Source organism: Pinus tabuliformis, chromosome 8 (genome assembly GCF_031772625.1).
Source record: "Pinus tabuliformis cultivar Carrire ecotype Pingquan chromosome 8, CPIR1, whole genome shotgun sequence".
In the NCBI taxonomy this organism is placed as follows: Eukaryota; Viridiplantae; Streptophyta; class Pinopsida; order Pinales; family Pinaceae; genus Pinus; species Pinus tabuliformis.
In genome coordinates, this window is record NC_142294.1 from 1,502,754,709 (window position 1) to 1,502,780,266 (window position 25,558).

At 34.4% G+C, this 25,558-nt stretch overlaps 1 protein-coding gene across 1 annotated transcript in view; it reads right to left on the reverse strand.

The window, feature by feature from the left end:
* The window catches only part of LOC149241546 (calcium-transporting ATPase 8, plasma membrane-type-like), a 180,419-nt gene that overhangs the window by 60,257 nt on the left and 94,604 nt on the right, over window positions 1-25,558 (reverse strand). The window contains exon 7 of the mRNA XM_089370583.1: window positions 14,014-14,083. Coding sequence (XP_089226709.1) covers window positions 14,014-14,083 — 70 coding nt within the window. The remainder of the gene's footprint in view (window positions 1-14,013; window positions 14,084-25,558) is intronic.

Genomic DNA, 25,558 nt, shown 5'->3' on the forward strand with positions numbered 1-25,558 from the left:
GATCGAGTCTCTAGGGTTCATCTCCCTTTCATCTAAGGGACAATTGATAAGATTGCAAGGAAACTTAGGAAGCATAATATTACCTCTACCTTTAGCCCCCTTAACACCATTCTTAGCTCCCTTCGGTCAGTAAAGGACCTGGTCGACCCCGAGGATATGAAAGGTGTCTATGTTATTCCAAGTTCCTGTGGGACCCCCTATGTTGGTGAGATTGGTCGTTCTATTAATTAGAGGATTAATGAGCACTCAGCCAACTTAAAACATGGTCTTCCGCCATAGCAGAACATGCTGAGAAGACAAAACATCATGTATGTATTGAGAAGGCCCGTGTTATTGCTAAGGTTGCGCAATTTCATCACCGAAAATTTAGGGAAGCCATTGAGATTGAAAAAAGGCCGAGCAATCTCAATAGAGATGATGGCTGGAAAATTAGCAGTTGTTGGATCCCTGCCCTCTCTTCCTTGAATGAAAGTCCCTCTTATTAAAATTTTCTTTACCGAAATATTGATAATTTTTTTTTTAGATGAGAATTGTTTTTAATTAACTAACCAATTTACAACAAACTATTTTCTTTCTCATTAGCTCCTCATTGTTTTGGACATTCTTAGGGAATTTGCCTCATATCCTCTTCCTATTATTAATTGGAAGGTCTGTTATTTATCTAACCTAATAATTTATCCTTTTAATGAAATACCCTTATTATATATTATTAATGACTTAAATTTTATATTTAATTAGATAGTTTTAAGTTTATGGCTTAATGGTTTAAGTTTATACTTAATTTAATAGTTTTTATTAATAGATTATACAAACTATGGTATTTAATTATATAATATTAGCCCTTTGGATTCATATTAATTAAATACATACTTGAGAATAGATATACAATTATTTAACTAAATATTTATTATATAACTTCAATATAATATTAAATATTTAATTATATACCTTTACATAAATTTAATATATATATATATATATATATATATATATATATATATAGATATAGATATTTAACGCGGCCGACTATTTGTTTTATATTGCAAAAAAGAAAAGGAGTGAGCTCCTTGTACATTCGGAAGGAGGCTGGTTCAAGTGTGGTGCACAAAATGGGAGCATAGTCCCAGCATCCACACTTGCAGCCTTAGTTCTATAAAAATCAAAAACTAGTATGGCATATTGCCTTACAAACTGTCCTAGAAACAAACTATATTTGCACTGCATTATATGAAAGACAAGATCACCAGAACTGATTTACTGATTCCTCTTGCTGAGGGCGGCGCTTCTTGCTGTTCTTGGTGGATGTTTCCCCTTGTTGGCTTTGATTGAGGGTCTTGATGTACTCGACTATTTCTTCAAGATGCTTGCATTTGTCTTTTAGATCTTCTATTTCAGCTCTCTGTTTGTCTATATCCCTTTGCATGTACACATTGGTTGTCTTCATTTCTGCCCTGAGGTCCTTTAAAGCTTGGTTAAACCTTCCAATCATGAATCTATTGGCCCTGCAAGTTGGGCAACTATCATTCTTTTCTGCTCTATCTAAAGGATTGCAAGCCATTGTATTGCTTTGAACTTTTGTAGAGGTTGTGTCTTTTTTGATCCCTGTGATGGCCCTTTTTTGATGTGCTCTACTTGTTCCTCTGTTCTTGATGACAAAGTTCTAGCTGATGGAGTCCACTTGATGAAAAATTCCCAATACTCTGAGAGAAATGAGTATGCGCTGATCCTGCTTTGTGCTACAATAACAATCCAAGGAGTTGTCTTGAAGGGAGTAGATGGACGGAAGATGTTGATTATGTGAGAGGTGAAGGATGATAAGAGTAATAGGCTCCTGGTAACCAGAAGACTAAGGACGCTGGAGAGGTGAAACTGCTCTCAAAATGAGGGTAGTTCTTAAGAACCAAAACCTATGAGTTATACAGAGGGGGGCAGTGCATGAGTGAAGAGAGACTACTATGGGATTCTGAATATTTGGATTTTTTGGATTATTTGGATTATGAGTGAGAGTTATATTATAGGTGCTATCAGCTGGGGGAAAACACTGGAGAGCAACTAAAGTCAGCAAAGTTATACCACTCTGAGGTGGATTGAGCCTGAGTATACGAATTGATGGGTCGGGAGGAAAGAGATGGTGAGCTATTGAAAGCTTCAGACTGGTAATGAGATCATCAGGAGGATTTGAGGCGAGGGGATACAAAGAAATCTGATCACTTGAGAGATAGCCTGAATGTGAATAGGCTGGACTTTCTAGATAGCAAAAATGACTGTGCTCTTCGACCAATTTATTGACCTTAGAGTGGAAGGCTAACCTGCTACTGTAGGTGATTGTCTTGTTGTAGATTACCTTTGCACTTGTACAACTGCTCGTTATAGAACACCTTGCACTTGTGTGACATTTTCGATCCTGGAGCTTGTGACTGATATGACTGTTATCGTCTTTGCTCAGAGGTAAAGGACGCCTGTAATCCTTATCATGCGTGCTATGAAGCTTGTTGGGGATTGAGTTGATTTTGTGCTCTGAATCTTGCAGATTACACTTGAGATCCACTGATACCAAATCTTCTTTGTATTCTGTTAACAATCTGAATCTTGGAATGAGAATTTGATCATCTTTATCTTTCCTTTTATTATGCTTCTTTCCACTTTCTGCTTTCTCAGTCCTCTTCATAGTTGTGGAAATCATGGTATGTTTATGATATAGACTTCGTTGTTTTCCTTGACAGTCCCAACTGATCTTTCAATTGCTTTATTGGCATAATTATCTGCTTCCTGGTTTTGATTTCTCAACACATGTTTGAAAGTTATTTTTCCCAGAATTGTTATATTTGATCTGATCCTCTAAATTTTTTTATTAATAGTGATACTATTGAAGTCATTTTCATTTACCATTGTTGCTATGATAATTTCCGAATCTCCTATAATTATAGGATCTTTAATTGCAAGTTTTTTTAATAGTCTTGTGCCTAAGAGAAGGTTGTAAGCTTCCGCCTTGTTGTTTGTCATTTCTCCAAGACTCCATTCATAAGTAATAATTGTTTTCCCATTAAGGTCTGTAATTACTCCACCTGCACCTACTTTTCCTGGGTTATTCTTTGAAGCCCCATTGAAAAAAAGATTGAATCTTTTTTTATTTTTCCTCCATTCTTCCAATTCTTTATCATCCAGCCTTGACTTCCAATTCTTGGTTGTGGAAGCTTTTTTCTTTTTTTTTGTAGCTTCTATCTTTTTTTCTAATATTGCTTTGTTGTACCAATCTTTCTCTTCTTGCTGTAGGTTGTTCTGATCCACATTTGACATTCCATTGGAGCTTATTATTTCTGATACTAGGCTCCATGTTTTTGAAAGAATCTTGCCTATTCTTGGTTTTTGGTCTTTGAAAATACATTTGTTTCTGGCTAGCCAAATTTGCCAGCATAGAATTGAGGGGAGGAAATTCCAGATCCTGCTTATTGTGGCCTTGTTTCTTTTTGAGTACGGATAGCTCTTCTCCCAAGTTTTATAATGTGTAGACAACTGATTTGAGAAATTTATATTTATTTCCAGCGGGCTTGTTATCTGAGTCCAGCATTCTCTGGCCACCCTACAGTCCATGAAGAGATGTTGAATTGTTTCTTCCTCCATTTGACACATGACACACCTAGAAGGCCCTTGTATTCCTTTTTTTAAAATTTTCATAGGTTAGAATTTTCCCTTTAAGAAGAGTCCAAATGAAAGCTTTGATTTTAGGAAGGCATTCTGTTTTCCAGGTTGCCTTCCATAGACTCCAGTCTTGTTGGTTTTGTTGTTCTTGGAGGATGTTATACCCTGATTTCACCGTATATTCCCCTCCATTTGGGTCCCACACAAAGTCATCCTGATCCTCTCTGTTTATAGGAGCTGCCCTTGATAGGTGAGATTTTAGTTTCTCCCATTGACCTTTTAATCTTTTTGGAATTGTTGGTGTTTTCCATTCAAGCCAGTTATCATGATCCCACTCAGAGATTGAATATAAAGTATTTATCCTTCTCTCTTCCATCCAACACTGGAGTCCTCTTAGATCCCGCTGGAGATGTAGAGGGTCTCTTCCCATTATTCGATCCTCCCAAATTGCAACTATTTTGCCATTCCCTGGGTTTTTAGAAATTTGGTCTCTAATAAGGGGAATTATCTTCTTTACAAGTTTCCAGACTTGTGTGCAAGGCCTGACTGGAATGGATTCAATTATCAATTTTGTTCTATGATGATTCAGATATTTCATGGCTAGCACTTTTTCCCACCAGTGTTCCTTTCCACTTATCATTCTCCAAATTATTTTTATCCCTAAAGCAATATTCATTTGGCCTGGTAAGTGGATTGCTAGACCTCCTTTTTCATAAGGAAGGGTGACTTGCTCCCAACATACTAAGCTGAATTTTTTATTCTCTTGTTTTCCTCCTTGCCATAGAAAACTTCTTATTATTATTTCCATTTGCTTGTGCGCACTTGCTAGGGCCAGAATGATCGCATATTGATAGATGGGAAGGGCTAAAAGGAGTGCCTTGATCATGGTCACTCTTCCTGCCAAATTAAGCCACATCACTCCCCAATTCTGGATTTTATCCTTCATTTTTTCCACTTGTTTGCTCCATAATTCTACTTTTACATTTTCCTTAGCTAGGGGCAGCCCAAGATATGTAAAGTGAGTCCATTTTGTTTGTATTGGAATTTCCAGAATTTGTGATATATGCTGCATATCTCTTGGAGAAGTGTTCCAGCTATATATTCTGCATTTAGTATTATTTAGCATTCCTCCAGAGGCTTGAAGAAAATCATCCAACACTTTTTAAAATCTTCTAGCTATTATGCTTGATGCCCCCCCCATAAGAAGGGTATCATCGGCAAATAGTGAATGATTTATATTTTTAACCCCTCTTGCTATCTGTATACCTGTTATTTTTTTTTCCTTCTCTGATTTTCCAGCGCTGCACTTAAAGTTTCTGCCATGATGATATAGAGGAATGGAGATAGAGGACAACCTTGTCTTAGCCCTCTTGTGCTCTGAAAAAATTTACTGGGCCTTCCATTTATTAGAGGGGCTATCCATGGGGTTGATATACAAGCCTGAATAGTCTCTATTATATCTGTTGAGAAGCAAAAAAAATTGAGTACTACTGCTAAATAATTATGATTAACTCTATCAAAGGCATTTTCCATATCTAGTTTTACTATCATTCCTTTCTCTTTCCTTTGAATGTTACTATGGATGGCTTCCTGGACAATGATCACATTGTCTGTGATTTTCCGCTTGGGAACAAAACCGCCCTGATTTTCCGATATGATTTCCGGAAGAATTTTCTTGATTCGATTTGCAAGAATTTTGGTGATTATTTTATATGAAGAATTGCAAAGAGAGATTGGTCTGTATCTATTGAAAGTTATTGGATTGGACTCTTTGGGTATGAGTGCCAAATAGGAAGATTTTGTGTTTCCTCCAATTTTTTTTTTGAAAAGAATTTTTAATCATTCTCATAAAATCTTTTTTAATAATATCCCAGTGTTGTTTATAGAAAGCCATTGTAAACCCATCTGGTCCAGGAGCCTTGTCAGGGTGAAGACTCCAAACCGCTTCCCTGACTTCTTCCTCAGTGATCTCTTTATTTATTTCTACGTTTTGCTGAGCACTTATTTTTTATTTATGTGCTTCAAAAAATCTTCATTAACTGCTTGCTAATCGTTTGTTGTTAGCAGCTCTTGAAAGTAATTGTGTGCTGCAATTTTTAATTCTTCAGCTCCCTTTATCTCTTGCCCATCTACTTGAATCTATTCAATCTGATTTCTTGCCCGTCTTATTTTCATTGAATTATGAAAAAAGGTTGTGTTTTTATCTCCTGATTTCAGCTAGAGACATCTGGACTTCATTCGACTTTCTTCTTCTTCTTTTCTATTTTTCTTGTAAATTTCCAAGAAAATTTCCTTTTCTTGTAGATAATCTTGCTTGCTTTCTTCTTTGTTTTCTTTTTCTTTATGAATGTTGTCCATTTTTTTTTGTAAATCTATTTTCCTAGCTTTGTCTCGAATATCATTTTCTCTTGCCCAAATTTTTAAGTGCAACCTTAAATTCTTTAGCTTTGTTTCCCAAACATAATGGGGAGACCCAGTGATACTTTTTGTCCAACTCTCTTTGATTTGGTTTCCAAATTCTTCATTGCTGTCCCAACTTGAATTGTATCTGAAAGGGAGCGGGCCTTGATTTTCCAACTTACCCATGCTCAATACCACCGGCTTGTGATCTGAAGTTGTTGTGTGAACGATCTTGCTTTTCATAGAAGTGAAATCAGTTGCTATGTTTTCTTGTACTAAGATTCTATCCAACCTTTCCTTGATATTATTCTTGCCTATTCTTTTGTTACTCCATGTGTACTTCCCATTGCTTGGAGGAATGTCGATTAGTTTATGTTGTTCCATTATTTCTTCAAGGGCTTCTCTTGACGGGTCTGTATGATAGTTCCCTCCAAATTTTTCTTCGGTGTTCCTTATCAGGTTTAGATCTCCTCCAAGGATTAATTTCCCATTTTGTCTTTCTGCTAGTTCTTCTTTTATCGAATTCCAACAGTGTTCTTTTTCTCTGTAGTGATTTGGAGCATAAACATTCATGAAGCTATACAGTTCCTTTGTGTTGAGGTCTCTCAAATCTGTTCTAATCCAACGTTTGCTGATTTTTTGGTTTATAATTTCCCATTTGGTGCATATTCCTCCTGATGCTCTTGTTGCCTCTAACACTGTTCCATCATAATTTCTTAATTTTGAATCAATTTTTTATTTTCTTGATTGCTTGTTTTGATCTTCTGGATCATGTAGATGTCTGGCTTTTCTTTGAGTAAAATATCTCTAGCTGCATTGGCTTTGAAAGTGGTGCCAAGGCCGCGGCAATTCCAAGAGACCACTATCATTATTTACTGTTGTGCTAGTGGGAACCTCCCTTTCCTCTTTGCTGACTTTTTTCATTGTTTCCTACATTTTTCCCAAGGAAGGATTCCATTGGTTGTTGAGTTCCTAGTGCCATTTCTTTAGCTGCTACCTCGTCTCTTATTTCCTTGTTGGATTTTCTTCCCACTTTTTTTTGCTGATCCAAGGTTTGAGGGTTTTCTTTAGCTTGATTTCTAGTTAATATGTGGTCCATTGATGGAAGAGGTAGAGGAGAAATAGGAATAGAGGAAGAGGGAATGTGTGCAAGGGAGTTGGGGTTGGATATTGGGGATCTGGGAGAGGATGGTTCAATAGAGTCTTCCAAGGGCCCAAAGGGATTCGTAGATGTGTGGAGTGGGGAAATAACCTTCAATGAGGGCTGAGAAGTAGTCTCATTTGGTTCTTGAAACTGAGAGGCAGTTGATATTGGTTGCTTATTGATGGGTTTTTTCCTTTTTACTTGTTCCCATGTGTTCTCTTGATCTTCTACATTTTCAATCTCTTTTTTTGAAAGACATCTATTAGCAAAATGACCATACTCATGACATACCTTGCATTTGAATGGTATCTGCTCGTAATCCAGCTACTGTATATGCGTCCACTGATCTACCTTGATCTTTATTGCCTCTGGAAGGCCTTTTCCAAGGTCTACTTCCACACATATTCACGCACATGCATGCATGTTATCCTTTGGTTCACATTTGTCTATATACTTTCCCACTGCGTTCCCTATAGCTTTGACCGAATCATCTCCCCAGCAATGTAGCGGAAGGTGTGGTAGTCTGACCCAGATTGGGACTGCACTTGGCACATCCATTTCTAGATCGAAAACTAGCATCCACCTATTTAGATATAAACCTCTGGAATCCATGAAGTAAGGATCGTTTCTGAAGATCAAATCTCTATCTTCCTTTGATTCGAAGAGGAAGGTATAGTATCCCCTTCCACAAAATCGTATTGCTATTTTCCTCTGAATGTTTGCATTCCAGTTTCTTTCAACCTATTTTTGCACTGATTTGGGTGATGACCATAACCCCATGAATTTCCCAACTAGTCGACGTTCTGCCAAAGAAAGAGCTGCTCTTCGAGGGAGAGCAGGTGGAAGAGAGATCTTTGGTATGTCCTCAAGCTTCTTTACAAATTTGTTGATTGTTGGCCTGTTCTTTGGAGCTCCATTCGTAGCTATCAAAGTCACAAATGCTTCTTCGTTTTCTTCAGATCCTTGGTGCCTGGATGAGAGGGGGTTGCCCTCCTCTAAGGGGTGCATGGTTAGGGAATACTCAGCAATAGGAGGCTGCCGAGAGAGGCCTACAAAAACAAGGAGGCGGCTAGGTTTGCACAGCTCTCAGGCAGACTCACGTGCGTTGTTTTTTCAATCAATATTGACATTACATAAATTTAATATTAGCTTATATGTATTTTAATAGTTTCTATTAATAAGTTATGATATTAACTATAACATAACCAACTTACAATTAACTATTTAATTCTATAATATTAGCCCTTTTATTTCATATTTGATAACTAATTATATACCTTTAATATAATATTAAATATTTAATTACACAACTTTTTAACTTTATATAATATTAAATATTTAATTATATAGTTTTTGATATAAATTTTAATTAAATACATTACTTCATTTATATATGGTAATAGTTATGAAACTAACTTAAATTAATTTACCAATTATTTAATTAAAATATAAGTCTTTTTGCTAACTAATTAATTCCTATTAATTTAGTATATATAACTAACTAATTTTATTTTTCCTATCCCTATCCCCTGGTCCAGTCTGGTTAGCATTTCCCAGTCAAATATAGCCATTAGAAGGTCCAGTTGCCCAATCCAATATAGTCGTTGTTGGATGATCTACTCTTCTATTTAACTTGCAGCCAGGATCTGGTTCTTCAACTTGTCCTGATGATGAACCACACTGGTTGGTTCGAAACTCGTGGACAAAAGCATTCTAATGTGATTGACGCCAAATTTTTTTCTCAAAAAACTTGATATAGATCACAAAAGCCTAAATTCAACAATAAAATAATGTGTTAAAAAATATACATATTTTAAATTTTAATGGTCCTATTAATATTCATAAAACTCTTTGAAAATACTAATATCCTTAAAAAACAATATTATAAAAAAATATTTACATTAGTAGTTAAAAAAAAAACTCTCATGATTTTTATATTTAAATTTATCATCTGTTTATTAATATTTTTTTAGGTTACAGTGAAGCCCACCAACTCAATTAATTAGAAAAAAATATAAAAGTAAAAAAATGTTTAATTTTTTTACATTCTTTATATATCAATAGCACTGCCAATTAATGATTATCACTTTAAATGCAATAAAAAAATCATTCCACAAATATGTCAAAAACTAAATGCTAAATCATATTCCAAAGATCTCGGAGTAGAAGTTTAAAAAGAGAGTAAAAAACATAGTGAAATAATGTGATAAAGAACTTATATTTTAAATTATATTAGATCTATTAATATCTATAAAATTCCTTGAAAATATTAATAACCTAAACATAATAATATTATAAAATCTTATCTACATTCATAATTTAAAAAATGATTTTATAATTTTATGATTTTATATTTAAATTTATAAAAAAAGAAATTGCAAGTTACAATGCAAAATATATTCAATTATAAAACACATAAAGTGAAACAATACACACAAATTAAACCCAAATGCCATTCCACAAATATACTCAAAACTAAATCCTAAATCATATTCCAAATATACCCCAAGATCTCTAGAAAAAGTCTAAAATAGTAAATAAAAAAATAGTTAATTTCTATTGAACTTTAGTCTATCCAATCCTTTGTACAAATATATTATCCGGTGCCTAGTGCTTTAAATTAAACTTGTAGTTCTTTAACCCTAACATAACGTTACAAGTGATATATAGATTCATAATAAGACACTTATAAATTATAAAATATTATATTATGAATGTTAAATTAATCAATGTGTAAAGTAAAAATTCAATTACGATAAGAATAATAAAAATAATAAAAAGTACATGTATAATTTATCTAAATTTTTAAGATAAAAGCAATATATTGCATTTAAATTATTATTAATAATAATAAAATCAATGTATTTAATAAATAAAAAAATTCAACACGTAGATTATTAACATGTATTTAAAAATATATTAATAACAAAAATAACATTTTGTTGTTTACAACATAATTTATAAATAAATATCTTATTATCCATGTTAAGTAATATATGATGATGATGATGGCGGTTAACGTCCACTGAGACCAAACATTGGTCTATCAGACCTAAAGAAACAAATTATTTATTTTGATTTAAGATTTTGTTCTTATGCTCAAAAAGTTTGGAGAGAAGCCTTCCGAGCTCACTATAATTTTGACATTGTAAAAGGCTAGGAAGGTCAGTATTGTAACAAAGATTGTGAAACTGAGATCTAATGTGGTTGTACGCAAGACACTCTAAGAGGAAGTGGTTTTCATCCTCGACGTTCCTATTCTCACATAGATGGCAGATCCTTTCCATCCATGGTGTTTTAGGAACTGCCCAATGACCTGTTTCACTATGGAGCTCATGAGAATTCGTTCTAATCTTTGCTATATTAATTTTCCTCTTTAAGCTAGTTAAAATAGAGAGATACTTTTGATCTTCTAGGGTGGGGTTGATGACCTCCTTATAATAACTTAATTTTCTTTTAGTTGCTAAATCTTTCTCACACCACATTTTTTCTTTGAACTTAGAAGTAACAATATCTTTAATGTTATTGATGTTTTGCAATGCATCATTCTCGTTGATCTCCCAATAGTTTAACCAGGCCCTTGTGTCTTTATGCCACCCCCATTTGAGCCTTAGGTGGTTTTGGCTGGAATTTAATGCTAGCTTAGGAAGTCTATGACCACCTATGTTATTGAGTTTGTGCTTGTACATCAGAAACCTATTCATAGCCAGGCTCTCAATAGGGGAAAGACCTGCTTCTATAAGGAGAATAGGATAGGGTGTATTACTTTTAATTTTCAGGTTATACGTTATAAAACGCTTTTGGATTTGCTCAATCTTTCTCCATGATTCTCTAGAGATGCTGCAACCCCAAACCTCATAGCCATATAAGATAACAGGAGCGACTAAAGTTTTGAAGAGGAACTTCTTTTTATCCCACGTTACTAGGTTCGCAATTTTACAATTATTTTCAAGACCAAAATAAGCTTTCCACCCCCCATTAATCCTTTTCTCAATGTTATGGTTCCAGTTGAGCTTGTGATGAATATCAATTCCTAGGTACTTGTAAGAATACACTTCCTCCAAGTTATTATTGTCATACATAAAATTAGCGTAAGTGTCCTTTTTGGATTTGATAATCATAACTTTTGTTTTGTCAGTGTTAACAGTCATACCCATGGTAGAGCAGAAATCCTTAAGAAGCCTGAGTTGCTTATCAAGATCAGATAGGCACCTTGCGAAAAGAACAATGTCATCAGCATAGAGAAGAAGGATGACGACTATCCCAGCTAAGAACGTGCCATCACATCTTGCTTCCTCTAAATAGCCTTCGAGCTTGTCGATGTAAATGCCAAATAGGGTAGGGGAGAGGGGGCAACCTTGTTTAACTCCGATGTTACACTTAATATCTTTTGACCACCCCTCATTGCTCTTTAGCTTGGCAATTACCTTCTCGTATAACCTTATAGTAGTAGCTCTCAACTCGAGAGAAACCTTTAGCTCTTCTAATCTATTCCAAAGGTTGTATCTAGGAACTGTATCGAAAGCCTTTCTAAAGTCCACTAAGCAACAAAATAAATTGGATTTATCATTACGACATTCCTCCACAATGGTCCTAAGCATAATGAGGTGGTCAGTTGTTGAGTGACGCCTTCTGAAACTTGCATGGCCTTTAGCCCGCTTACCTTCACTTTCAAGCCATATGCTTAACTTCTTTTCCAAAATACACACACAGATATATATATATATATATAATTTAATTTGTGTAGATTAATGCTTAATGAGAATTTTAAGGCATTAATTTCATTTATGTATTCATATAATGTACATATATATAGAGGGGGGATATAGATCCATATTAATCAATGATTTATATAAACATTTTTTAAAATTCTGCATTATAAAAATATTTGATTTCTATTGACACTTCTAAATCAATTAAAATGCATCTATAATATATAAAATAAAATTATAATTTAGTTATTTTAAATTTTTTTATTTATTTATCTATTTTCTTGAGTACGAAAAAAACATAATATTGTATTGATTCAAAATAAAAGATGTACAAAGTAGCAGTGGCTGTGGTTTCTCGTTAGCCACCTCTAGAGAGAAAAGCTATAATAAACCCACCTCTAGAGAGCAAAGCTATAGCGTCTACTGGCACGGAGGCAGGGCACAATCACCAAGGCTGAGGTCAGGGCTCTATGGAGTCTCATATGGTTCATCCATTTTCTAGATATTCCCTTTATCCACATCTACTATCGTGACTCCAAAGTAATAATCCAACGCTTATTGGGGACTGCCAAAATCACCAATCCCTTAGTTCTTGGATGGTTAACAAGAATTGATCATTTATGGACTCCACTAAACAATTCCTCCATAGAACATGTCCACAAGGAAACAAAATATGACAGCAGATGAGCTATCAAAGAAGGGCTTATCATGTTCATTAGGCAAGATGCACATTACAATTACTATCAACCAGAAAAACATAAATATTGAAGATTTTCCCTCCCTGGTTAAATAATCCCTCCCCACTAACTTTTTATTTTCTTGATGATATTGCAGGTTTAAAATATGAATATAGTTTTTTGCGGTATTATTGGATGACTGTTGTTTGTTAGCAGTAACTGGATGCCTGGCCACTGGGCTTAAAATTTTAAAACCGTGGCTGTCATCTACAAAGCTGGCTTAGTCCAATCCATGCTGATCTTTATATGACTCTGCCTCCTCGTTAGATGGTGATCACATGCTTGATCTTTGCAGACTCCGGATTTCTCTATCCTTATTGTACATTTTTTTGTAGTTTTGATGCTACTCGCGCAATATTGTTGATCATCTTCGGTTTTGGGCTGCTTCTGTACTACCCTGATATTACAGTTGTTGGGTATTTGTATATATTCATATCCACAAATCTCTGCTTTTACTGTTTTTTGTATCTGGAACATGTTGTTCATCTATCAGGCTCATCTTGTGGTATATGGATCTCCCTTCTTTTTGCTGATATTGCTATCATAGGATGTTACAAACATTGCCAGATAAACATATATTATGATCTTATGAAGACTTTGTACATCTTTTATTATGATATCAACTATTTAATTAAATTAAAATTCTAAAAACCCTAACTGATATGTATTTCTGATATTCAACCAAAACCAAGTGAGAAATATATCCAAACAACTTCTTATCGGTTGTGAGCGCCGAAACTGTTCATAGGCTTCAAACATTGTGTTTTAGTAGCAATGTGAATGACTACGTTTGTTTCTAAACGATGTGCTTCCAGAAATGATTGCTGCCCGAACAGTGGTAAATGATCCTTAAAACATACGAACGCTGCCAACAAAAATGTGATAGGCTGATAATTGCCGACAAATACACGAGGAAATCAAGCAGTGGATGCTAAGCTGTGGCCACTGTGTCACAATTTACGTAAATTAAGTGATATGTGAGATTTAAAACAATGCTTTGATGGGAATTAAATCCATTATAAATCATTTAATTTACACATATCGTTTAATTTACCTAAACTACTTAAGCTACACTTAAGTAATGGATGGGATTAAATTCTATACAAATGATTTAATCTATATTTTATAAATTAAATTTATATATATTTAAAACTTCTAATTATAAATCAACTTAAACCATTCAAATGATATATCATAATTTTTATATTTTTATAAAAATATATATGAAGTTATTTATATTAAAAATTTATTAATAGATAAAAATATCATAAATTACAAATTAATTTAATATATTAATATTAAAAATAAAAACGTTATGAAATACAAATTGATTTTCATAAAAAGTTTTAAAATTAAAAACATCTAAAGCAGAAATCCTTACCTGTAACTAGAATGACAAGGATTACAGCAAAAAATATACTTCCACCATCAAACCATCCTTGCTTAATGCCCTGCAAATTTCAAATATAAAACAACCATGAGGTATTATGTAATATTCCATAGAATTAAAACCACACAAGAAAAACTAATCATTGTCGTTGAAACCATTCTATTAAAATCAAATAATATAATGTTTACGGTTAATATATTATAGAATTAAAGTCACAAAAAGATAGAGGTGCAATTAACAGTAAAAAGGCCATCTAAATATACTACGCTTCATTCATGGTATAGCATTGAAGTAATTTTTATCAATGTTGGCAATGTTGGCAATTTTTATCAACATTTTTAACTTTATTAAGAAATTCTGCACTAACAAATTGAATTGGTTTGGAGAAATTTTGAATATGAAAACTGTTGCCTTTGGTGTATCCTAATTCATGTCAATTTTTGTTGAATGAAATTTCTTTGCAAGATTTGAAAACCATCTTGGAAAGGTCATTTTATTGTTTTTTTTCTTCTTCACAACTACTATTATTGATGATATTATGTATTTGATTCATTGATTTCATTAAGTCATATGTATCACAATGTGCATCAATCGCCTATATTAAGTCATGGGTGTCATAAATTACATCAACTTTTGTCATTATTTCAACTATATCACATGTTGCATCAAATTTTGTATTAGATTTTTAGTACAACTTGTTGCATCAATGTTATTTCATCAACCTATTGGATAAGTTCATTTTTTTCACAAATTGCATTCATTATTTGGATAAGATATTATGTTTCATATATTGCATCTATCTTTGTTGTATATCTCGCATCATTCATATCATTAAGTATACCTTGCTTTTGCCTCAATTTTACCTAGAGTGCATCAATCAATTGTTCCTTCATATCTATTTCTTTTTTAATATCTTTTGTTGCTACTAGTGTGTCAACCATTGGATCAATTATGGTTTTATTTTTCTTTAATTTCCACTCAAGTACTTTAATTTCATTGTGCAATTCATGGTTCAACTCTTGAAAAACTTTAATTTCTTGAGAGAAATTTTGTAGATGTTTTCCACCTTTACCCATTTTTATTTATTTATTCTATAGTATAAAAGTCATTATATTGTAATTACTTACATAGATAATGCATCTGAAATTTGTCTCATTAGTACGACTTATGCATCACAAGAATCTAAGGTTTACTTTCTCTTGGTTAATAGCTTTAACAAATACTAAGGTCATTATCAATGTCAATGGATGATGATTTATCCCCTTGATATAGCCTTAAAAACCACCCCTATGTTCCCTAGAGGATTCAATCATATTCATCACTCAGACACTATATCACTTTCCCAAGGCAACATATTTTTAGCATGATTGTGACCATCCTAAATAATAGAGTGTAATTGATCATGGGCTACACCACTTGTAGCATGCACTGCTCAAGGATTGTGTCAGGCTAGGATGGTAAATCAAAAATATGATTTGCATTAATGTAAACATTATTATATAGCACGTGGAGGTGTGACCTTTGGGATTCTTATTCCAAGGTCACTTCCGGTTCAATCCGCCCCCCAATATGAAGGTATGTTTGTGAGTCTAAGCATCATTCTAAATCTTTAAAACTTTTATCTTCTAAGTGTTTTGGTGAAGATGTTTACAATTTTCCAATTGTGGAACAATGTCATAGATGAATAGACTTGGATTCTACATGATGTCAAATTATTTGATACTTTGTGTTGAGATGTTTGGTTCGATCATGGAATTTAAGATTCTTGGCCAACTTAATTGAAGAAGTATTGTCGGGGAGTTGAGTTCTCTTGTTTCTCTTGCAAGTCTTAAAGAATTCTCCTGAGCCACACAGTCTCCTTGGTTGCTTCTATAGCTACCACATATTCTTCCTTTGTTATGGAATATACTAGAAGCTATTTGCATGACCTTTAGGAGACAACTCCTGATCCAAGACTCATAGCATATCCTAAAGTAGACACACCATTCTCCTTATCTCCAATAAGTCTAAATAAGAATATCTAATCAAGCTGAAGTCATCCACCTATGAATATTCCAGTCCATTGTGTTGAGTTTCTTTCAAGTACTTTAGATATTATTTTCGAGTAGATCAGTGTCCTTCACAAGGCTTTTGCATAAAATTGGAAATGATTCCAACAACAAAATAAGTGTTTGGTATGGTAGTGGTGAGGTATATAAGACTTCCCACAAGTTGTCTATACTTAGTTTCATCCTCAAATTCATTTCCTTTTTTAGATGTGACCTTCAAATTTTGTTCTATTGGAGTGGACAAAGGATCACATTCAATCATGCCAAACTTATTCAACAATTGTGCAAAGTAATTATTTTGAGAGAGGAATATATGACTTGGATGTTGGGTCACTTCAATGCCCATGTAGTAGTGAAGGTGTCCCAAATTTGTCCGCTCAAATCCTTTCTTCAACTCTTTGTTTATGGATGCAATAAGGTTTTGATTGTTCCCTGTTATCAACAGATCATCTACATATACCAAAAGATAAACAAAAAAAATTCCAACTTTCTTGAAAAATAGAGTTCCATCATATATATTAAAGTGTTTGAAATTTAATTTCAAAAGATACTCATTCAAATTTTAATACAATGCTCGTGGTGCTTATTTTATACCATATAAGGATTTTATGAGTTTACATACTTTTTTTTCTTGTCCCTTAACAACAAATCCTTTTGGTTGAGACATGAAGACATTTTATTTCAAGTCCCCATTTAACAAAGTGGTCTTCACATCCATCTTATGGACTTGCCATCCATTTTGACCTGCCAAGGAAAGGAGAGTTTGAATGGTAGCCCATTTTTATATGGGGGGTATCTTCATAAATGACAACTTCTTTCTGCACAAATCAATTTTCTCTGAGTCTTGATTTTTGATTTTCAAGTGAGTTGTTGGATTTATACTTATTCTTGTAGACCTATTTGCATCCAATAGGTTTGGCTCCAAATGGACAACCCACCATGTTCCATGTTCCATTCTTTCTGAGAGAATCATACTCCTTTTGCATTACTTCTTTCCATTCATCATGACACACAACTTATTTAAAGGAATATGGTTCAAAATTAGTAGACCAATCCAATTCAAAATCATATGAAACATCCATATCATCAACAAAATCAACATCTTCTACATCACCTCCATTTTTTTTTGTGGCACTTCTAGTTCCTTCCTTTTCGACTTCATCGGGATGAACATTTTTAAGGGTTTTGGTGAGAAAGTTGGGGGGGGACATTTTTGATATGTTATATATTTCTTATTGATTGAGATGGGTATGCATCAATATTTATCCTTACAATCCTCTCAATCACTTCACCTAAAGGGTCTTTTTCAGTTGAAGGAGTGGTTGGAACTTTGTGAGGGGGAGATAATTCTTCATAAGGAGATTTCATAGACTAAACCAAGATAGGGATGTTGAAAAATGTGTAACTAGGTTCAGTCTTCATAAATATGAAATGTACTTTTCATTCTTGTATATTGTAAAATTAAAGAGAATTATTATTACTATTTTCAGAGCATGGGTTTCATGCTCAAGGTCTTCTATTTTATAGGTCAAGCACCCATTGAGTGCTTGTAGGGATTTTCCTAGGTCAAGAAGTCAAAAGAGTCATTGTCATAAGTTGAAGACCCCATCAGGAAAATCATAAATTGTAAATAAAATTATTTTTGTCATTTAAAAGTATCAAAATATCCTTCAATACCAATTCATCCTAATAGTTAGGACTTCGACCTATTTTGAGGAGCCATGTCGACCTTGAGAAGCCTATATAAAGGAGGGAACTCGACCTCCTTGGGACATACTCATCAGTCACTCACTAAAGAGAAGGAGGAAGAAGAAGAACGAAGCGAAGAAGGAAGAGGACGAAGAAGATTTTGTTTTGGTCTATTTCTCTCTCACACAGGCAAAGGAAGGATAAGAGTTCAACAATAGATCTAGGGTTTTCTTCTATGGGTTTGATCTCGAGGAAAGGAAGGAAAGAAGGTCAAGGGAAGGTCACAAGAAGCCATCCTTAACCTCCAGAAGGAAGAGAATTCCAAGCAAAGGTCTAAGGAAACACTAGGAGGCTAAAATAATCTCACACATGTGGAAACAATAACTGCAGGAGGGCTGAAAATTTCAGGTCTACATTGGGGGTTGAAATTTTGCAGTTGGAGGTCGAAATTGTGCTACTAGAAGATATTTGACTAGGTTTGACTTGGACAAGGAAAGCACATCATCAAGAAAGGTTGGACTTGGTATTGGAGGGTATTGGTCTTGGTCTAAAGTTCTTGAAATTTTTCAATTGAAGAATCTATAAGGAACATAAGAGATTTGCGGGTTTTCCTCTCAAGTGGAGAGGTTTTGACCCTGGCTTACAGCCTATATTTTTTGTTCTTGTTATTATTATTTTTTGTATTTGTTTGACGATATACAAACATAATAATATGTAAAGAACCTAATAAGTAAGAAAAAGTAAAAAGACATCACAAGAAGTTATTAATAGAATAAAAATCACTCTAATCTTTGCCCTAATAGATTCCTCAACATGGTATTAGACCTAAGGTTGGCTAAGGGCATTATGAAGATCTCTACTACATTGAAGAAGTTTCTAAAGAAGTGTTCAAAGGTATAAATCCATCTCAATAAAGGCATCAAATAAGTATGGAATCTCCTATTTACTCTAAAGAAGGAAGTGACTAAGACAAAGGACAAAGGACTCTTCTCAGCACACACTAGCACATTTCAAGATGAGAGCATTTGGGTGATCGATAATGGAGCATCAAGAAAACGAAACTTAATACACTATCAAAATAAAAGTATTCTTACTCCGTAAAACTTGGAGATAATAAGAGCTATTATGTGAGAGGAATCAAATCAACCTCGATAGAACTAGAGACTAGAGGTCGTATTCGTCTCAACAACATCCTATTTATTCTAGGTTTGCATAAAAACTTACTCTTCATTTCAATATTAGAAGATAAATATGTTAGAGTGGATTTCATTGATGAAAAATTTGTAGTATTGGGTAAAACATCAAGCATATAAAACGTTGGATTAATTTGGATTCGTGAATAAATACTTTATAGGTTTCTATCTCCTCTTGCTCAAGCTTTAGTTAACATTTAAATAAGCCCATGTGAAATTTGGAATAGAATATTTGGTCATCTCCATTTCAAAATCCTTCCAACCATAAATTCAATAGTAGATGGAATCCCTAAACTGAAAGAAAGTCATGAAGGAGTATGGAAGGGATGTGTACTAGGTAATAATATCCAAGAGATCATTTGGAAGGAGTGCTTCACGGTCAAAATAAATATTGCATATCATTCATTACAATGTTTGTGGTCATATGACTCTGAAATCACTTGGAGGTCATCTATATTATGTCACTTTTATAGATGGTCATTCAAGGAAAACTCAGGTTTACTTAATGAAATCCAAGGATGAAGTATTTACCTAATTTCAAAAATTCAAAGTTAAAGTAGAGAACCTTACAGAAAGAAGAATCAAGATATTAAGATCTGATAATGGAGGAGAATACACATCTAAGGAAATCATCTCTTCCTGTAACATGTCTGGGATTAAGAGGGAGATGACAGTCCCATATAATCTCAAACAAAATGGAGTATCAAAATGAAATAATCGACCCATTGAAAAAAGTGTAAAAGAATTGTTACGTGATCAATATTTACTGAAATTTTTAAGTGGGGTGAAGCTACAAAGACATTTGTATACATGCAAAATCAAAGTCCCAACATGTCTCTAGGAAAAAAAACTCTTGAACAAGTGTTCACTGGGAAGAAACCAACCATGGATCATCTTCAAATTTGTGGTTGTCATATCTATATTCATATACATAAGGACAAGATGAAGAAGTTGGATCCATCATGCATGAAGAGAACATTTATTGGCTACAGTAACTTTTCTAAGGCCTATAGGATCTACAAAAGGGAAGGGCATCGAATAGAAGTCAGTCGAGATGTGATATTTGACGAAAGTATTGCATTCAAGAAATCAAAGGATCTCCCTATGGAATCTAATGATGAAGAAATTTAGGTATTCGAAGAAGAAGTTACTAGGGAAGAAGAAGAATCGAACCATGAAAATGAAGGTCCTTATGAACCTATACAAATTGCGGTAATCTCAGAAACTAGAAAAATGTCTAACTGGTTAAAGTCTGCACTACTAGATGTAGAAGATCATGGGGTAGCTCAAGGTACATTCAAGGAAAGCAAGAAGAGCAAATGGTATTCTGGATATGCAACCTACGTGACGAAAGTAATAGAAGTAGAGCCGTCCACTTTTGAGGAATTTTTCAATCACTAAGAATGGAAGGATGACATGAATGAAGAATATCAATCGATAATGAACAATGGAGTTTGGGAGATCAGCCTGAAGATAAATCTGTGGTAACTTCCAAGTGGCTCTTCAAGATCAAACATGCAATAAATGGAAGTATTGATAAATATAAGGTAATATGTGTGGCTAGGGTCTTCTCTCCACAAGAAGGCATCGACTATGAAGAGACATTTACTCAAACAACAAGGTATATTATTATTTGTCTGTTGGTCTGTTTGGCAGCATCGATGGGATGGAACATCCACCAAATGGATGTCAAGAATGCATTCCTGAATGGCACAATTGATGAGGAAATATATATAGATCAACCCTTGGGGTTTGAAGTTGAAAATATAAGTGCATATATTAGGAGATTAAAGAAGTCATATATGGCCTCAAGAAAGCACCGAGGGCATGGTATGCTAGGATGGATGCATACCTATAAATATTCGGCTTCACACAGAGTTTTACTGATCGAAACATTTGTATTAAAGTTGTGAAGGGAGAGATAGTAATCATTACTTTGTATGTGGATGATCTTCTCTTGAAATGTGTGGAAGGTCGAATTGAAGAATGTAAGAAGCAACTAGGAGCATAATTTGACATGAAGGATCTAGGGTTGATTCACTACTATTTGGGACAGGAAGTCTACCAAGGACTAGATGAGATTTATCTGGATCAAGGAAAGTATGTGATCAAGATGCTAAAGATGTTTGACATGATGGATTTCAAACCAATGAAAACCCCAAAGATCAAAAACTTAAAAAGACTAAGGAGTTCTGAATCGAACCCTATGGATCCTTCCAAGCATATCAAAATTGATTGACTCACTAATGTACTTGGTGAATGCTCATCTAGACATATGCTTTGCAGTAAATATTCTCATTCAATTCCAAGTGGAGCCGATGCATGATCATTGGATAACAACAAAACATATATTGCGATATATGCAAGGAGCAACCCACTACTGCCTAAAATATGATAGGAGGAATGATTTCCACTTGATTGGATATACAAATTATAACTTGGGAGGCGGTGAGTAGGATGGAAGGAGCACTATAGGAGGATGTTTTAGTTTGGGATCCTCCATGATCTAATGGATAAGAAGAAATCAAGATATGATTTATTTGAGTAGTGCTAAGACAAAGTATATTGCAACCTATGAAGTAAGAAGAGAAGTTGTTTGGTTAAGGAAGTTGTCATCCAACCTATTTGAAGGACCAATGGACCCTACATTGATATGTTCTGATAGCACCAGTTTTATATGATTGTATGAAGACCCAATATTTCATGGAAAGAAAAATCATATCAACAACAAGTATCACTACATCTAGAAGCTAGTACAAGATGGTGTGTTGCAGCTACAATATATCTCCACCAATGAGAAGGTAGTTGACATATTGGAAAAATATCTTCCTAATAGCAATCTTTTGTATTTTAGAGACAAGATTGGTTTGGTTGATGTATCCTCCCTGATTGAGAGGGAGATATAGGCACATAATTATTGTCTTCACTTGGGAAGATATAATATAGGATTGGGTAAGCATATATCATCCGATACTCTTTGAGAATGAGGTAGGGCATCCAAGATAAGAGTAGTCATGAACCGATATTCTTTTAGGACTAGCTATCAAAGATAAGAATAATCCAAGGCAGGTCATACTTTGTGAACACATGGGTGGGGTATGTACCTTGAGAGAAAATAATGATGGTGTCTATAAATCATTGGTATCACCAACATTGTTATATGACCTTGTGAAGAGATAAAGATGTTAATTAAGGCCTTGATAAATGAAAATGTTGGTTGATATGATGCTAAACAAATGGGTTACCAATCTGACTCTTATTATGAGATCTCTTCAGATTGAGAATGTCCATGCACCATTTATGAATACCTCCCTAGTTAAGAGGGAGTGTTGAAAATGTGTAACTAGGTTCGGTATTCATAAATTTGAAATGTACCTTTTATTCTTGTATATTGTGAAATGAAAGAGAATTATTATTACTATTATTTTTGGAGCATGGGTTTCATGCTCAATGTATTTTATTTTATAGTTCAAGCATCCATTAAGTGCTTCTAGGGTTTGTCCTAGGTCAAGAAGTCAAAAGATTCATGGTCATAAGTTAAAGGCCCCATTGGGCACATTTTAACTTGTAAAGAAAATTATTTTTGTCATTAAAAGTTTCAAAATACCCTTCAAGGCCAATCCAGCTTGGCATCTGGGAAGTCCCTCTATTTTGAGGAGCAACATCCACCTTGAGAAGCCTATACAAAGGAGGGAAATCAACCTCCTTGGGACACACTCATCACTCACTCACTAAAGCGAAGGTGGAAGAAGAAGAAGGAAAAAAAAAAGAGGACAAAGAAGACTTGGTTTTGGGTTATTTCTCTCTGACATGTGGGAAGGAATGTTAGGGTTTAGGTTGCAGATCTAGGGTTTTCTTCTACAAGTTTGATCTCAAAGAAAGGAAGGAAAGATTTTTGGGCGAATGTCACAATAAGCCATCCTCAAGCTCCAAAAGGAATATAAAGCCAAGAAAATGCCTAATGAAGTCTTGAGAGGCTAAAATAATCTCACACGTGTGATAGTTGTAATTGCAGGAGGGCCAAAAATTTCAGGTTTGTAGTGGGGGCCGAAATTTTACAATTGGAGGTTGAAATTGTGCTACAGGAAGAGATTTGCTTGGGTTTGACTTGGACAAGGAAAGAACAACATATGAAAAGGTTGGACTTGGTCTTGGAGAGTATTGGTCTTAGTCTAAAGGTCTTGGAATTTGTTAATTAAAGAATCTATAAGGAAGAGAAGAGATTTGTAGGTTTTCCTCTCAAGTGGATAGGTTTTGGCTATGGCTTGAGACCTATATTATTTGTTCTTGTTCTTCTTGTTTTCGGTAGTTGTTTGATGATATATAAACATAATAATAAGTCAAAAATATAATAAGTAAGAAAAAGTAAAAAGACATCACAAGCAGTTATTAATAGAAGATAAATCACTTTAATCTTTGCCCTAATAGATTTCTCAACAAGGGACCCCCCCTCAAGATGTGGAATCTCATTATAAAATTAATCGTAATTTTTTGTATGAATGAGTCTATCCAAACGATCAAGCTTCTTCTCAACAATATTGTCAGTCTTGGAAGATTCAAGAAAAATCACATTTCTAGACAATATAAACTTCTCATTTACCTCATCGGAGAGATGATATGCTTTAGTGGTATCTGAATACCCAAAGAATATGTACTTGCAACTCCTTGCATCAAGCTTGATTCTGTGTTCCTTAGGAATCAAAGTGTAGCAGGTGGAACCAAAAACATTGAGATTCCTTACCGAAGTAATTTGGCCATCACCACATTTCATAAGGAGTTTTGTTCTTTAGAAAATGATATGTACATATTTTTTAAATATATATTGTACATAGAACTACCTCAACAAAAGGAATCAACTTTATATTTTTTAAGAACATCATTTAGTGAACCATATTTAAGATAGTTCTATTCATTCTTTCAACTACATTATTTTGTTGAGGATTGTAAGGAATGATAGTTTGATGTTGAATCCCATGTTGGTGAAGAAAATTTTCAAATTCATTAGAAGTATATTATTTTCCATTATTAGTATGAAGAGATCCAATATGTGTTTATGCATCATTTTCAATGTATGCATGAAAATTTTTGAATACTACAGAAGCTTCTAATTTAATTTTCAACAAGTATACCCTACACATCCTAGAGTAATCATTAATAAAATTAATCAAATATATATTTCCATTTGTAGAAGGAATAGGAATATGGCCACATAAATTAGAATGAATAAATGCAAGATTTCTATGTTCTTTGGAAGCATAATCATGAAATTGTTGTTTGTTATGTTTTATCAGGATGCAATCATCACTTTGCTTGAGCTGTTAGAAAATTATATATTACAGAGCAATGGAACACATTGAATATTGCATAAATATAAACACAGAAAATGCATAAAACCAGAGAGACATAGATATACGTGGTTCATCCATTTTGGGCTACATCCACCCCGAACAGCCAATCCTTCCTTTTTATTATCCAGAAAAATAAAGAGACACAACCTACAGTAGATCCGCTATAATATCCTCTGTTTTCTCTCACAGTCTCACCTCTCTGTTTCTCGCTCAGAGAATACACTTATATTACACAGCCTCAATACAATGCCCTCATACAAAGAGAGGGGTTGCCTTCTAGGGCAAAAAACCCTAAACTAAACATAAGTTCTACCGTCAGATCATCTGCCTAATGAACGACACAGATTGACTAGAAATTACTATACTTTTACAAGGCAATTTTCCATCTGTTTTTAGCTTCGGGGGCACTGCTGGCCCCCGGACCCCCCAATCGGGGGGGATCAGCCCCCTCGAACCCCGGCAAGGGGGACAAGTCCCCCCCTGCACCCCCCTGCTTGGAGGGGTGTACAAACTTCCTAGGGTATACATTCGGCTGAAACAAAGACCTCTGAATAATCATGCTCCACACCCAATAATCTCCCACTTGGAGAATGATTATAGCAACTCCATCACTACTTCATTTGTTGGACAATGACTCCTCTTTGGACCTGGTTATTTCTCATATTCATTGTCATCCTTAAGACCAATTGAAACTGAGCATATTCTTAGTTTCTCCCTGGTTACAACTTTTGTTAGCATATCTGCAGGATTTTGGCTAGTGTGTATCTTTTCCAGCTTCAACTCTCCATCTTCCAACACTGATCGTATGAAATGGTACTTGAGCTGTATGTGTTTAGTCCTAGAATGAAATGCTGAGTTCTTTGCAAGATGAATGGCACTTTGGCTATCACTATATAACATGCCCATATCATGCTCCTTACCTAATTCACCCATAAACCTTTGTAACCAAATCATTTCTTTACTAGCCTCTGTAGTAGCAACATACTCAGCTTCTATTGTTGAAAGTGGAACAACACTTTGGATTTTTGAAACCCAACTGACAGCTGTTCCACCTACAGTAAATACATATCCTCTAGTGCTCCTCGTGTTATCTCTATCACCTGTCATATCTGCATCAACATATCCCTGTAGAGAAATGTTTGAACCACCAAAGCATAATGCTTGATTTGTGGTACCTTTCAAATATCTGAGAATCCATTTCACTGCCATCCAATGTTCCTTTCCTAGATTGTTCATGTACCTGCTTACAACTCCCACG